General features: G+C 39.4%; 2 protein-coding genes across 7 annotated transcripts in view; one reads left to right on the top strand and one right to left on the bottom strand.

Moving 5' to 3' along the window:
- MCPH1 (microcephalin 1) overlaps window positions 1-16,296 on the top strand; it is a 312,577-nt gene that overhangs the window by 98,309 nt on the left and 197,972 nt on the right. For all 6 annotated transcript variants that reach the window (XR_012513049.1, XR_012513048.1, XR_012513046.1 and 3 more), the window contains 1 exon segment: window positions 10,227-10,304. Coding sequence is in view for 2 of the 6 variants with exons in the window: in NM_001279990.1 (NP_001266919.1) it covers window positions 10,227-10,304 (78 nt within the window). In the remaining 4 variants the exon portion in view is untranslated.
- ANGPT2 (angiopoietin 2) overlaps window positions 12,546-16,296 on the bottom strand; it is a 28,853-nt gene continuing 25,102 nt past the window's right edge. Inside the window, exon 8 of the mRNA XM_010332579.3 lies at window positions 12,546-13,635. Within this exon, the coding sequence (XP_010330881.2) occupies window positions 13,475-13,635 (161 nt within the window). The 3' untranslated portion in view covers window positions 12,546-13,474. The remainder of the gene's footprint in view (window positions 13,636-16,296) is intronic.

Raw genomic sequence — 16,296 nt, 5'->3', positions numbered from 1 at the left:
TGGAGTGCAGTGGTGTGATTTCAGCGCACTGCAACCTCTGCCTCCTAGATTCAAGTGATTCTCCTGCCTCAGCCTCCTGAGTAGTTGGGGTTATAGGCACGCACCTCCACGCACATCTAATTTTTGTATCTTTAGTAGAGATGAGGTTTCACCATGTTGGCCAGGAAGGCTGATCTCCTGACCTCCTCATCTGCCCTCCTCGGCCTCCCAAAGTGCTGGGATTACAGGTGTGAGCCACCGCATCTGGCCTTTTTGCCAGAATATTAAAGTTCTACCTAACTTAATAATTTAACAAGCATTGTATATATTATTATATTAATAATTATTTAATATTATAAAATTAATAATCTTTATCAATTATTGATTGACTATTAAGTAACTAATTTTAATTGATCAGTAATGATTGTTAAATTATTATTGTTAAATTATTGTACTCTTGGGTAGTACAGAGACTACGTACTTAGCTTTGACGTGTAAATGCCATTGTCTGCTTCCTGGTTAGTGGCTCTAGGGAGGCTCTGGCAGAGTCAAGTGCTTTTGCCCTTAATGTGGCCCTGCTCTTCTTCCATAGACTGCACACGATTTGCTGTGCCACACATGTATTGGTCTGTTTTCACACCACCATGAAGAAATACCCAAGCCTGGGAAACTATAAAGAAAAGAGGATTTGTTGGCTCATAGTTCTGTAGACTGTACAGGAAGCATGGTGGCTTCTGGGGAGGCCTCAGGAAACTTTCAGTCATGGCAGAAAGCGAAGCAGGCCCATCTTCCATGGCTGGAGCAGGAGGAAAGGGTGGGGCATTGCTACACACTTTTAGCAACCAGATCTCAGCGAGAACTCAATCACTGCACATTACCAAGGTGGGATGGTGCTGAAGCATTCTTGAGAACTCTGCCCCCAGGATCCAGTCACCTTCCACTGGGCCCCGCCTTCAACCTGGGGATTACAATTCAACCTGTGATTTGGATGAGGACACAGATTCAAACCCTGTCTATCAACACACCACTGGATAGTTCCCTAAAGGCAGCGGAGACACATCTCCACCGAATGCTATGCAATTTCTCTCTTTTTTTTTTGAGCCAGACTGTCGCCCTGTCGCCCAGGCTGGAGTGTAGTGGCACAATCTTGACTCACTGCAACCTCCGTCTCCTGGGTTCCAGCTATTCCCCTGCCTCAGTCTCCCGAGTAGCTGGAAGTAGCTGGGAGTAGCTGGGATTCTAAGTGCACCCTGGCATTCCTGGCTAGTTTTTTGTATTTTTGTAAAGACAGGTTTCACTGTGTTGCCCAGGCTGGACTTGAACTCCTGAGCTCAAGCAATCCAGCTGTCTCAGCCTCCCAAGGTGCTGGGATTACAGGCGTGAGCCACCATGCCTGGCGCTGCAGTTTCTTTTGACTTTGGTTTTGCTGGGTAACAACAAAATAAGAAAGAATATACCCAAATACTGTTATTCACCATTTTTTCTTTTTATGTATTTCTGATATTTTGTATACACTTTATCGTAGTAGGCCATTTATTTTAAGTGTTAAATTGTAAACAGTAGTTTTGGTAGTATTTCAGAGACAGCCACACTCTTCCTGGCACAAGGGAGAATGTTTTAAAAATGGAAGCAGAGCCTCTTCAGTGGAAACTGGTTAGTTATCAATTGCCAGTCCTTCCAGGGCAGAGAATGTGCCTGTCTGCTTACATAGCCCCAGGACCTAAGATTAGACTTGGAAGTCAGTCCTTATTTGTTGAATGAATAAATGAGTATACAGATGACCTGTTATTTTTATTTTTTAATCTCAGAATTTCTTCTTACCCCGATGAGTTAAAAAAATCACGTAAAAAATTATACATCAGTCCAAATCGTAATTCGCCCATGTAGTTAATGGGTTTCTTGTTAAAATTCATTAATATAAGGTGATCTGGTGTTCTTTTAAGAAAAACAACTTTGTAATGCAAACTCACAGACAAAGATGAACAAAAAACAGTGATTACTCTTAGTAGCCATAATATTTGGTTTATTGTCTGTGTTGGTAATAATTTCTGCTGTGTTTTCATACAATGAAGTGATGTTTCTGCTATTTATCTTAGTTACATTGGAATTTGTTATATTTATTTCTTTGTTTTCCTTTTGATAAGAGAAGTGCGTGCTTAGTTATTTATAAAGATGTTTGGACTTCACATGTGAGTAGTACAGTGGTGACATGCTGGGTCGCTCTGGTCATTGCCTAGCTGTATTTATAAAGTGGATATTACTGAGCAATTAAGTTTTAATGTCTGAGAATCTCCCGTTTTCATTTCTGGAAACTGGAAAGGATTAGGTAGAATGCAATCAGAATAAATTGAACTTAAATACCTGTGTTTAATAGAGCTGAGCTTTTTTGTAAGCATATTCAAGCCTAGGTCAACATGCAGCTTGTTTTCCTTCTCACCACCTGGAATTTAGTCTCTGAGGGTTAATGTCTTTTAAAAGGGAAATGTGTTCTTAACGACATACTTGTAGTAATTTATTGCTTATCTTCCCTGCCTTGGTTAAATAGGCTGTGTTAGATAGTTCGCCTCCTGCCCCTTTCTTTATGAGACAGCCAGAGCAGTGCTTTTAAAACCTTACTAACACGTGGATCACCTGCAGATCTTACTGAAGTGCAGATCCTGGTTCATTGGGTCTGGGTCTGCTCAAGCTTACAGGTGAGGTCCACGCTGCTGGTCCTGTGACCCAGCATTGGGTCCCCAGGATATAAAGGAGCTAGAGGATTCCCTTTAGTAATCGAGGGTGGAGATGGGACAGCATCCAGTGATATTAGTTACATGAAATATTTAAAGATATGGAGCTGTTTTAGTTACATGGAACATTTAAAGATATGAAGTGTTTTATATACCTTCAACCAGTTAGTCAATGCAGTAATCTTCTGTGGAAACTGTGGCTTGAATACTTTCAGTAAATTGCTCATGGTCACTGTGCTTGGAAATGGTAAAAAAAAAAAAAAAAAAAAAAATTAAAGACGGTCTTGCTCTTTTGCCCAGGCTGGAGTCCAGTGGCACCATCTTGGCTCACTGCAACCTCTACCTCCTGGGTTCAAGCTGTTCTTGTGCCGCAGCCTCTTGAGTAGCTGGAATTATAGGTGCATGCCATCACACTTGGCTAATTTTTGGTTTTCGGAGAGACGGGGTTTCACCATGTTGGCCAAGCTGGTCTCGAACTCCTGACCTCAAGTGATCCACCCACCTCAGCCTCCCAAAGTGCTGGCATTACAGGTGTGAGACACTGCCTGGCCAGAAATCATGAATTTTGAATTTGAATTCAACTCTTCCTCAATTCATAGCCTACATTCTTTCTACCATCTACTTCCAAAGATAGCCTAGAGAATATTTTTTATCTTCTATAGCCATAACCTTGATATGGGTATTATGTGACCACCTATGTATTTTGAAAAGATTACTGGATACGGCAGTGGATTTTACTGTTAACCTTGCTGCACTGTAGCTGTGTAACCTTGGGTAAGGCAGTATCTTTACCCGTGAAAGAATGGAAAGATCACCTAAATAAAGTACTCAGTATGCACTCAATAAATATTAAATACTGTTATTATTCAACAAGCATTTTTTTTTTTTTTTTTTTTTTTGAGACGGAGTCTTGGTCTGTCACCAGGCTGGAGTGCAGTGGGCATGATCTTGGCTCACTACAACCTTCGCCTCCTGGGTTCAAGCAATTTTCCTGCCTCAGCCTCCTGACTAGTTGGGACTACATGCACCACCACACAGGGTAGTTTTTTGTATTTTAGGAGAGATAGAGTTTCACCATATTGGCCATGATGGTCTCCATCTCCTGACCTTGTGATCCACCCACCTTGGCCTCCCAAAGTGTTGGGATTACAGGCGTGAGCCACTGCACGCGGCCTCAACAAGCATTTTTGACACTGATCACTAGCATTCATTAAAAGCATAACTTGGATGAACCCTGGACACACTGAGTGAAAGGAGCCAGACCCAAAAATCACATGTTGTATAATTTTCTTTCAGACAAGTTATCCAGAATAGAGAAATCTGTAGAATAGAAAACAAATTAGAAGTTACCAGGGATAGAGGCGAGAGGGGCATGGGGGGTGATTACTTAATAGGTACAGGATGTTTTCCTGGGGTGATGAAAACGTTTTGAAACTAGAAGGAGGTGCTGGCTGCACAGCATCGTGATACAAAATGCCACTGAGTTGCACACTTTAAAATGGTTAATTTTATATTATGCCAGTTTCACCTCACTTAAAAAAATGTCATAGATAGAAAATTGCTTTGTTAAGGCAGTACCACAACTACTAAATAAGTTTGTGTTTTTAAAAGAACTTTATGGAATTATAGGAAGCATTGCTTGATTTTATGAGATGTGTTGGAAATACAGAGGAATAGCTTATTTTGGAATAGATATTATTGCCTTGAAATTTTGCCAGTTCAAGCTGGTCTCTTCGGAAGACTCGACCTCCTTTATTTTCTGGCTCAAAAATGCTTGGGACGTAGTACCCTATTATTTTGTTGTTAAAAATTATACCATTGACATCCCCAGTTTTGTCTCCTGAAGTTCAGTGTAACCTAGAAATAACTTGGTTGTCACACTATTGCATTAACTGCATGGGTGCTTTTGTCATTAATAAGGATGTATAATGTCTTCATGTGGCAGAAATATTAACTAACCTTCCCCTTTTCATAACTCTGTAAAAAGATGGACATTGGTTTAAACCCAGTTGTTGAATTCTGTGCTTTTAACACAGAATTCATATTGTATTATATCATTATATTTATATTCTATGCTTTTAACACAGGCAATATTATACTGTCTAGTTGAGGAAGAATTACAGATATTCTTCTTTCTTTAGAAAAATCCAAAACAGCATAAAAACTAGCAAAGTCTCATAAATGTTGAGAAAATCGATTACCCTAACAACTAAGACAAAGGATCTATAAAATCTGATGAGAAAAATCTTTGTAACTGAGTTTTATAATTTTGTTAGCTTAAACTAGTAAAAAAATTAATAATTATTACTTTTGTTATTCTTAAGGAAGAAATCTGCAAATGCTGAATGTGTTTCTACACCTTAAACACCTACAACCATACTTTTTATCACAATTGGTGGAGTGAAGGGTGGATGGAGGAGATAGTGGCGAAAACACCCCAATCACTTTCAGTGATTAAAGATGTGTCTAACTTTACTCCTAAAGTATCATCCAGTAAAGTGGAACATAAAACATACTTTTGAACTCTTTGAAATTAACTACACTCCCATGGCTTACATCTGTGGGACAAGTTTCTAACTGTGAGATTTGATTTTTAATTAATCAAGTGGTATTTTACAGCAGCAATCTCCAGCCCTTTTCATAAAATTGGACACCAAGGACCAGTCTTGTGAAAGACAATTTTTCCAGGGACTGGGGGCTTGGGAGGGTGAGGGAGGAATGGTTTCAGGATGATTCAAGCGCATTATATTTATTGTGTACTTTATTCTTATTACATTGTAATATATAATGAAATCATTCTACGACTCACCGTAATGCAGAATCAGTGGGAGGCCTGAGGTTGTTTTCTGCAACTAGACAGTCCTGTAGGGGGGTGACGAGAGACAGTGACAGGTCATCAGGCATTAGATTCCCATAAGGAGCTGGATCCCTGACATGCACAGTTCACAATAGGGCTTGAGCTCCTATGAGAATCTAATGACACTGCGGATCTGATGGGTGGCAGAGCTTAGGTGGTAATTCAAGCACTGGGAAGCGACTGTAAATACAGATGAAGCTTGACTGGCTCGCCTGCCAGTCACTTCCTGTTGTGGGGCCCAGTTCCTAACAGGACACAGACTGGTACCAGGACCCCTGTTTTATACAACGTGGAGTCTTTTGTATGCAGAGAATATTGTTGGCTTCTGTATGCCACAAGAAAGCACCCGTACCCTCCCTACCTTTTTCCTTTCTAGTTCCCACAGGTATTCTTAGTACCACAGCTGCAGTTGAATTTCACAGTATGGTGGGTGGTAAGCTCTGCTGGGTGGTATACTTGGATAAGGCTGGCTATTCAAAAATTTTGAATAAACTTAGCGTTACGATGAACAGTAATGTTGCCTATCAAAAATTGTGAATGTTGACAAACGTTTTCAACACAATCATTAATGCTCGCCAATGAGTTAAGTCAGCTTCATGTTACAGTTGTACTTTTCATACCAGTAGGGAGTCATTATTAAATGTGGTCATTTTTTCAAGCCCAACTTTAAATTCCTCTTACAGATTGTCTTCCCTCCCCCCAGTTTTCTCTTATCACGTATACATTAAAATAATTGCTTGTTGTTTTCCCTCTTTTTTTTTTTTTTGAGAAGTCAAAAATTGAGTACCTTGTTCAGTGTTTTTGCTTATGAAATACTTTGTGAATAATTTTTTTTCTTAGCTGAAGATAATTTCTTAGGCAGTTAAGAAAATACTAACAAATTAATGAATAAATAAGAATTAATTTGATTGGTCCTAACAGGAGATGTAACATTTACTGATATTTAGCTGGAATCCTTTTGATCACTCAGAAATTTCTAGTTATTCTTTGAGGAATAAACAGGAAGTTGAGAGGGCTGGGCACAGGGGCTTATGCCTGTAATCGCAACACTTTGGGAGGCCGAGGCAGGTGGATCACTTGAGGTCAGGAGTTCGAGACCAGCCTGGCTAATGTGGTGAATCCCATCTCTACCAAAAAAAAAAAAAAATTTAAAAATCCACAAAACAAAAAATTTAGCCAGGTATGATAGTGTGTGCCTGTAATCTCAGCTACTCAGGAGGCTGAGGCAGGAGAATTGCTTGAACCTGAGAGACAGAGTCTACAGTGAGCCAAGATGGCACCACTGCACTCCATCTTGGGTGACAGAGGAAGAATCTGTCTGAAGAAAAGAAAGAAATAGGAAGTTGAAAACAGCTTGCGGAAGCACTGCAAGCACTGGCCAGCCCATTACTCAATCATAGTGTACATTTTTCACTCACAAGGAACTGTAATGTAATCTGTGGACTTTGGGCGATAATGATGTGTCAGCATGGGAGGACTAGGTCCGACACATTTTGCGCTCCAGTGGTAGACACTGAGATGCATGTGTGGGGCAGGAGGCGTATGGGAGCTCTCTGTACCTTCCGCTTAATTTTGCTGTGAAGCTAAAGTGGCTTTAAAAATATGAATTCTTGCCGGGCACGGTGGCTCACCCCTGTAATCCCAGCACTTTGGGAGGCCAAGGCCGGTGGATCGTGAGGTCAGGAGATCAAGCCATCCTGGCCAACATGGTGAAACCCTGTCTCTACTAAAAATACCAAAAATTAGATGGGCGTGGTGGTGCATACCTATAATCCCAGCTACTCAGGAGGCTGAGGCAGGAGAATTGCCTGTACACGGTAGGTGGAGATTGCAGTGAGCCGAGATTGCGCCACTGCACTCCAACCTGGTGACAGATCGAGACTCTGTCTCAAAACAAAACAAAACAAAACAAACAAACAAACTATATATATATATATATATTTTTTTTTTTTCTTTAAAAACAGCTACCCACAAAAAAACTTGGCCGGGCGCGGTGGCTCAAGCCTGTAATCCCAGCACTTTGGGAGGCCGAGGCGGGTGGATCACGAGGTCAAGAGATTGAGACCATCCTGGTCAACATAGTGAAACCCCATCTCTACTAAAAATACAAAAAATTAGCTGGGCATGGTGGCACGTGCCTGTAATCCCAGCTACTCAGGAGGCTGAGGCAGGAGAATTGCCTGAACCCAGGAGACGGAGGTTGCGGTGAGCCGAGATCGCGCCATTGCACTCCAGCCTGGGTAACAAGAGCGAAAACTCCGTCTCAAAAAAAAAAAAAAAAAAAAAAACTTGTGCTTTCTGTAGGCTAATTTGCACATAGACACATTAATATAATATATAGGTTAATTTGAACATAGATACATTAATTTGAACACTTTAGGGTTTTTGTTTGTTTGTTTGTTTGTTTTTTTTTTGAGGTGAAGTTTCACTCTTGTTGGCCAGGCTGGAGTGCAATGGTGTGTTCGCGGCTCACTGCAACTTCCCTTCCCGGGTTCAAGCGATTCTGCTGCCTCAGCCTCCCGAGTAGCTGGGATTACAGGCATGTGCCACCATGCCTGGCTAATTTTGTATTTTTAGTAGAGATGGAGTTTCTCCATGTTGGTCAGGCTGGTCTTGAACTCCCGACCTCAGATGATCCGCCCACATCGGCCTCTCGATGTGCTGGCATTACAGATGTGAGCCACAGCCCCAGGCCCACTTTAGGTTTTTATGATACTCTATACTACAATAAACTGAATAAATCTGCCTCACAAAGTAGTTCAAAGAACTCTCATGCTCTCACTGCTCCTTCCTTGTCTTGAACCAGAAGTTATATCCAGTGCAATAACAAGAGAAATAAAATGTGCATACAAATCAGAAAAGAAGAAATGAAGCAGTTTCTATTCACAGACGCAGTTCCTATTTAAATTCAACAAGGTTTGGGTTTTATGAGTGATAATTTAAAATTTAAAAAAAAACCATCATTTTTGTTACAGAATGTCTTATCTACAAGATGCTGAATTCCTTTTGCAGCAGATGCTGAATTCACTCCGCCCTTCTTATGAGAAAGATGTTGGGCCAATGTTTTTAAGTTTGCTTACAGCCCTGCCTGTGCTCTTTCAAAGATTTTCACTGTTTTGAACACTCTACTAAGGTGAAGATGTGTTTGGCCAATGAAAGTTCTGGAGCAAAGTGTTTACACTGTATTTCTGATTTGATTATTTTAATACAATTGAATTAGTGTTTTCTCCTATCTCTATACAATATTAATTCCTGGGATGCCTATGTACATTAAATTTATTAATTTACTGGCACCAGAACTCTACTTTAGCCTCTTATGTTTTATTTTCTTAACATTTAGAAAGGTATAAATTCAGAGGACATAAATTTTCTCCATAAGGTTGTTTAAATTCGGTTGACATTTTAACATGGAATATATTTGAACTTAAATGTCACACACATTTTTAAGGCTGGTTCCCTGGCTTCTGTCACTGGTACATTGCTTTTCTCACTGTACTATTCTCTTATGTTGCCTCTTGTGTGAAATGAACCTGATTTTGAAACGTTTTACATTTTATTTCCTAGTCTAATTATATGAGTTTGTCGGAAGCCTCACATATTCTTAGTATATCTCTTTAAATAACATGCATTGAGGCTGAGGTCAGTGGATCACTTGAGGCCAGAAGTTCGAGACCAGCCTAGCCAACATGGTGAAATCCTATCTCTACTAAAAATACAAAAAAAAAAAAAAAAAAAAAATTAGCCAGATGTGGTGGGTGCCTGTAGTCTCAGCTACTCGGGAGCCTTAGGTAGAAGAATCACTTGAACCTGAGTGGTAGAGGATGCAATGAACTGAGATTGTAACACTGCACTCCAGCCTGGACAACAGCGTGAGAGTCTGTCTCAGAAATAATAAACAATAAAGATGAATTACATAATCCAGCCTTCTTATTTTAGCTGTAAAATTCTGGTGTATGAAGACAGATTTTCAGGGAGTTTGGTCCTGGAGTAGAGATGGCTGCAGAACCTCAAATATTACCGAATTAAAAAGGAAAACATCATATTGATCATTTAAAAGTGTGGAGATTCAAATACTGAGTATAATGATGATGATCATGATGAAGATGAAAACTTGTTTATGGGACATTTTACTCTTCCAAAGTCTGGGAAGGAATTTCAAGTGTGTTCCGGAGGACTTCTGAAAGTATTAGCCAATGTTAGAAAGTCGCAAGCCAAAGGGATTGCTTTTGAATTTAGACTTGTGATCCATCTTCTTTTAATTCGTTGTTTTAATGAATAAAATTCTGGAATATTTACAGAGGACTATTTATAAAACAGTTCATAAATGAGAAACTTGGAATTTAAAATCTATATATAATATTTCGTATGTTTAAAAAGTGGATAATATTTAAATATTTGGCCTCACAAGAATAATGACTCACATTTCTTGTTATGATGAGACTTTTTCTTAACCAAGTTTTTATTACCATTTATAACGTTTATGCAACATGAAGATTCTGAAGGCACTTTGTTGAGAACCCATCTATTTCAGATCTGTGGCTTGTATCACTGTTGAAGTTTTTGTTTGTTTTGTTTTTGCTGTGTCTTCAAAGTGACTGTTGATTTATTGCCCACAAAGCCTAATAAATCTATATTAAATCTGCTTATTGTATCACTTGCAGGTGCTATGGTCTTTAGAATCGGGTCACTGGATTTCTGAGGAGCCGTTTGAACTCTCTAACCACTTCCCTGCAGCTCCTGTAAGTCAGATATTGTTTTATGCAATTTGGTGTTCTCAAGAAATTACTGAAAACATAAGGGTAGATTAAGGTTTATCAAGTCAGGCATTTTTTTGAATTATGTCCATAATTCGAAAGACATTCACAGAACTTAACACCTTTTATCAATTTATTTGTGAGAACGTGAGACCGTTCTGCAAAAAGTAGTGAGGAATGAAGTCCAAAGAAAATTTAAAGATGATGAAAGTCCTCAGAATTGAGAAAAACAAAAATGAAAAAAGACTAAAATATTGGGAAGGTAGTCTTATGCCTTGCTTAATGTTTTTACTGTTAATAGAGATAGAACTGATAGGTATAAAAATTATGGCTTGTTAGTGCTGTGATAACAGTCTTTATATTTTTATGACTTTCCTAAATTCCACTTCAACTTTCAAATGTTTATTGGAAAAGTTCCAGGTTCTAATGTTTTTTAAGATTAAGTAATAATTAAGTGGATAATTTAAGGTTTGGTTGGATACAGGAATGTTTAGAAGTTGCCTTTCATGTTCAAAAATATTAAACGGTTTGTGACAGCTTATTCAGAAGATTAATATCTGAAAGATAAATGGTGATTTTTTTTTCTGCAACCAGTGTTATTATTTAGTTGTTTGAGTAGGCTATATGACTGTAACACAACAAGCAGTTGAATTATGCGCTCTAATCACTGTAGTTATCTAGGTTGTTGGGTTGTTTTGTTTCCATTTTTAAGATTACTGTTTGATTTCCTTTCAGCTTTATAAATGTTTTCTTAAGGAGAGAAAAAATTCCTCTAAGCAAGACTGTTTGTTTGAAATACTGCGTTAGGAACTGAAGTGTAAAGTAAAAACATAAATTCCCCTCAATCTCTGTCATAAGAGATTATATATAACGCTCAATGACATCATGAGATTTGACCCTGAATTTCATTTCACCTGTTTACATGGAGAATTGATATAAATTCAGTGTGTTGTTGCCAGTTTCTCCGGCATTATCATTTCCCTGCCTAAGTATCCATCATTGTTGTCATCGAGGTATCATAGAAACTTGTTGTTGGCTTTTGAGGCTGTGAAATTTTCTTACTTTCAGTTGTTTTTCAGATTGATACAAGGCCATGATACCATTGTTGAATTCATAAAGCCTTCTTAAATGTAGATACCTACTTAAATATAAAGTTTATAAATATAAAGTATAAACCTCCCTAAGAACGAGAAGTTCTTGACTCAGTTGAATAGCTGTTGGAAAAGTGCACCTTGGTGGAAATAAAACAGCCTTGACTTTGCCAGAGTCCATCATTGACTCAAAACATGTAGCAACACCTGTGTGTTCTAAAACTACGTCAAGGGGGAGGAGAAGTTGGGGTAACATAAATTAGATTTTAAAATGGAATAAAGAAAAAATAGTGGTAAACTTTAAGGTAAAGACAGACATATAGTAGATGCCGGTTGCAGACTGGACTCTGAACTTCCTTGCAAAATGACTCAGAAAGGAATATATGAGAAATTTCCCTTAAATTATAAAGCTTTACACAAATGTTCATTAGTATTAATTGTACTATGAAAATTTCAAAAGGAGTTAAAACTCTAGGAGTTTTGTAGTCCTGAGTATAAAGCTGTGTGTTCTCAAATTTTCTTTTTCTTTCTTTCTTTCTTTCTTTTTTTCTTTTTGAGATGGAGTCTCGTTCTGTCACCCAGGCTGGAGTGCAATGGTGTGATTTCAGCTCACTGCAACCTCCACCTCCCCAGTTCAAGCAGTTCTCCCTGCCTCAGCCTCCCAAGTACAGGCACCTGCCACCATGCTTGGCTAATTTTTATATTATTTAGTAGAGATAGAGTTTCACCATGTTGGCCAGGCTGGTCTTGAACTCCTGACCTCAGGTGATCTGCCTGCCTGGGCATCCCAATGTACTTGGGATTACAGGCGTGAGCTGCTGCACCTGGCCCTGTGTTCTCAAATTTTCTGCAAATACTTAAATACATTAAGAACATCAGATTTTTTGTACTTTGAAACACTTTCTTCAGTTTGCTAATTGACATAAAAAAATCTTGCTTGTGTGAATTTTTTTTTTCTTAAGTAAATTTAAGGGTGAATCTTGAGATTATAGCTTTGTAAATGTCTTAAATAGAAGGCTTTTCTCAACCACAAATTAAATTGTAACTTAGTTCTAAAAATATATATCTTAATAGAAAAGAAAACAGACCTCTGTTTTAGAATAATGAGAAGATAGTATAGTTTCTTTGTCATAGAATGAAATGTATAATTTTCCTCATCATTAAAAATCAAAGGTTTCCTTGTCACAAGGCACAATCGGTTCTTTCAGAAACAAATTATAAAACTGTAAATATTATCATAAACGTTAAACATAGGTATATCCCCTAATAAGTTATATTTAATTACTAAAAACACCTTCATATTTAACAATCAGGCAGAGAAAAATAGTACAGTCTGCATATAAACTAAAATGACACGTTTCTGTTGATAATTTCAGAGATCCTGGAAGTTCCCACCATATAAACTTGAAATACGTATTTCAGTATTAACTTAAAACTAAGCTGTCAACCTAAATGTAAATATGTGTTTTTGAAATTAAAATTTAAAGCCCCTAAGAGGTGGAGTAAAAATGCACTAACTGTTTTTCCAAATGTTAAACTTCTAGTAATCCCTTCTCAGAATATCCGCGAATATATCTTTTTATGGCTTAGGGATTTTTTTCTTTCTTTTAATTGTGATAGTGATGGTGAATTCAGGACATATGGGTTTCTATACAGTCTATAAACAGTGCTTAGACGAATGCAGTTCCAAGATGATCTGTACTGTATAACGTAAGTGTTCTGTTTTCCAGTTATTTACTGATAAACTTGCACATGGCATTCTTGGTTGTGACAGCTGAATCTGTAAATTGTCAGTCTGATTCTCAGCCTTGGGTTCATCTTTGCATGGGTGTTCTGTCTGATGGCAGTTACACATGTTTAGGGTCTTGCGTTGGTCTGTTAAGTGATACAAGTTTAAGTGATAAAGTTTACAGGCTCTAATCTGGAGCGCGTGGGTCCCGTCAGCACCGAGAGCGTGCCCTCTGAGGTGGAGGAGGGCACAGCGCGCAGCCGTGACTTTCAGTGCGTTGAGCTTGAGTCTTTGAAAATAGCACGAGACAGTCTTTGTCAGGTGGACTCGGGAGTTTAGAAGTCTGCTGGTCGGATCATCATGGTTGTGGCCTTGAGCGAGTAGCCTGAACCTTTCCAGTAGTACCACTTAATGCCGTTGAACTTATTTGTGTTCTGCCTTTGTGGATAGTACATTCCGTTCAAGTTGGAAGGACCACATGCATCAAACCACCAGCCTGTGAAAGTAAAACACAGAAGGAATTAGGAACTAGGTGGTGGCAACTCCTCCACAAAGACAGCCGTACTCAGCTAAGCCAGGGGGCACATTCCAGGCCTGTGGAGCAGGTACATGCAGATGATGGCAAGTACAGGATGTTTCCTGGCAGAGGGATGGGTTTCCGGCTGAATGCCTGTGACATCACAGTTCCATTACTGCAAATGCTTTTGCCGGCATTCTTCCACCTTTTCCCTTGTGCTGCATGGAGAGGCATGACTGCTCCATGGTTCAATTTGATAAGCACACAGTGCGAACACACTTACAGCAGGAATAAGCAGACATCTGAGGAACAGTTGGGAAACGCTCTTTCAACCAGGATTACTTTGCAGTCCCTGCAACATGGTAAGCTGGACTCACTCAGGTTCCCCTTGCTCTGTTAAAGGATTTTTTTGGTTGAAATTTAACCCAAAATATTAAGGACTCAGTGGAGCTACATAAAAAGGAAGTCTGTACCTTTCATAGACAACAAGGAAATTGAAAGTGAGGGTGTGCACTCAGCTAAAGCCAGGGCAGCAGAGGTGCCCGGCACAGGGGGTTTGGGAGTGGAACCCCATCTACACCTTAGTTTCTGGGCTCGGCCAAAAAACAGGAGCATGCTGGAATTTGTGAGAGAAAGAAACACAGTAGTGCCCCCTTACCTGCAGTGTTTGCTTTCTGCACTTTCAGATACCTGAAGTCAGCTGAGGCCCTAACTGTTAAATGGAAAATTCCAGAAATAATCTATAAGCCTTAAATTGCCTGCTGTTCTGAGTAACGGGATGAAATCTCTTGCTGTCCACTTCATCCTACCCAACACGTGAATGATCCCCTCTATCCAGTGGATTCATGCTGTCTACACCTCTTAATCGCTTAGTAGCTGTCTTGGTTATTAAATCGACTGTCACAACATCACAGTGCTTATGTTCAAGTAACCCTTACTTGACTCAATAATAGCCCCAAAAAGTAATGATGCTGCCAATTCTATCTGAACAAGTGCTTTGTTTAAGTGAAAAGGTGAAAGTTCCTGACTTAATAAGGAAGGAAAAAAATCGTACACTAAGGATGCTAAAATCTATAAAAGAACAAATCTTAGGTCCACGAAATTGGAAGCAGTGTGTTGCATATTATTCAATTTTGTATTGTGTTCAGTCTCTTGTTGTGCCTAGTATATAAATTAAACTTTGGCTGGGTGTGGTGGCTCATGCCTGTAATCCCAGCATGTTGGGAGGCCCAGGTGGGTGGATCCCAAGGTCATGAAATCGAAACCATCCTGGCCAACATGGTGAAACACCATCTCGACTAAAAATACAGCTTGGCGTGTTGGCGGTCACCTGTGGTCCTAGCTAATTGGGAGGCTGATGCAGGAGAATCATTTGAACCTCGGAAGTGGAGGTTGCAGTGAGCCAAGATTGTACCACTGCACTCCAGCCTGGGCAACAGAGCAAGACTCTGTTGCAAAAAAACAAAGAAACAAAAAAATTAAACTTCATAAATATCTGTGAATAGGAAAAAATATACACATAGGGTTTGATACCGTCTGTGATTTCAGGCATTTGCTGGGCATCTTGGAATGTATCCCCTAAGGATAAGGAGGACTCCTGTGACCTTGGTTTTGCATATATTAATCTGAATAAATCTCAAAAACACTGTGTTGGAGGGACATATATGGTATGATACTCCTTATATTAATTTTTAAAATATAGAAAATAATTATGATTGATCTCTCCGTATGTAGGAAAATTAATACATACAGGCAATTAACCTGGACCCAGGCAGCAGGTAGGGAATGGCACTGGTAGGGCCTCTTTAGCCTTACCTGTGATGTATTGTTTCTTAAATAAAAACTCTGATCTCTGATGCCAAAGGGGGGGGGAATATATATATGTATATGTATATGTACATGTTATGTTTACATGTCAGTTTGTGAGTGCCAGTTTTTTCTTCTGGGTTCCTACATTCTTTCCTGGTGGTGACAGCTGAGTGACTTCAGTTGATTCAGATAGAAGTTTGTGTGTTCTATTCAGAATATTTCACATATTTAGGACTCTGACAGATTCTTAGGTCAGCCCCCTCTGCAGCTTGCCTGACTATGGAACTTGCTGTCCATGCAAAATCGAGCTGCTCATTAGGCTGCTTCATTCATGGTTCAGACCACGGGCTGGAATTTGACCTCTTCACAGGCAAGACCACTCCAATTTCTCTCTCAGGCTGCTTTTCCTCTCCCTAGCCTCTTTTCCAGTTACATTCTCAGCCCCTAAATCGTGATTTGAGTAAGTAAATATATTGTTTCCTTGGTTATTAATGTGATTCTCCTACTCTCCTGAGAAGCTCCCCGCATATGGGTGGTCTAGAAACCACTACCCTCTCAAGGAGAGAGCTGGGTCCAGCAGCGGGGGATGGTTGACAGGAAAAAAAGCCCTAGGTATCTGTGGCTCCTCCACCCAACCACTTTCCCCGCTGTTCAGCTTTCAAAAGGATTATCGTGCCAGGGTGAGGGAAACTTCTAAGAAGCCTTCGCAAAATCAATATGAGGGCTTTGCTCATTGGTGTAATAATGGTTAATACCTATGTTACCAGATAGTAGTTGTATTATCTCAGGAACAAGAGAATTAATTTTTTTTTAATGAGGCTGATTATTTCA

The sequence above is a fragment of the Saimiri boliviensis genome, chromosome 13, assembly GCF_048565385.1.
Source record: "Saimiri boliviensis isolate mSaiBol1 chromosome 13, mSaiBol1.pri, whole genome shotgun sequence".
In the NCBI taxonomy this organism is placed as follows: Eukaryota; Metazoa; Chordata; class Mammalia; order Primates; family Cebidae; genus Saimiri; species Saimiri boliviensis.
This window is presented reverse-complemented; position numbering and strand designations above follow the sequence as displayed.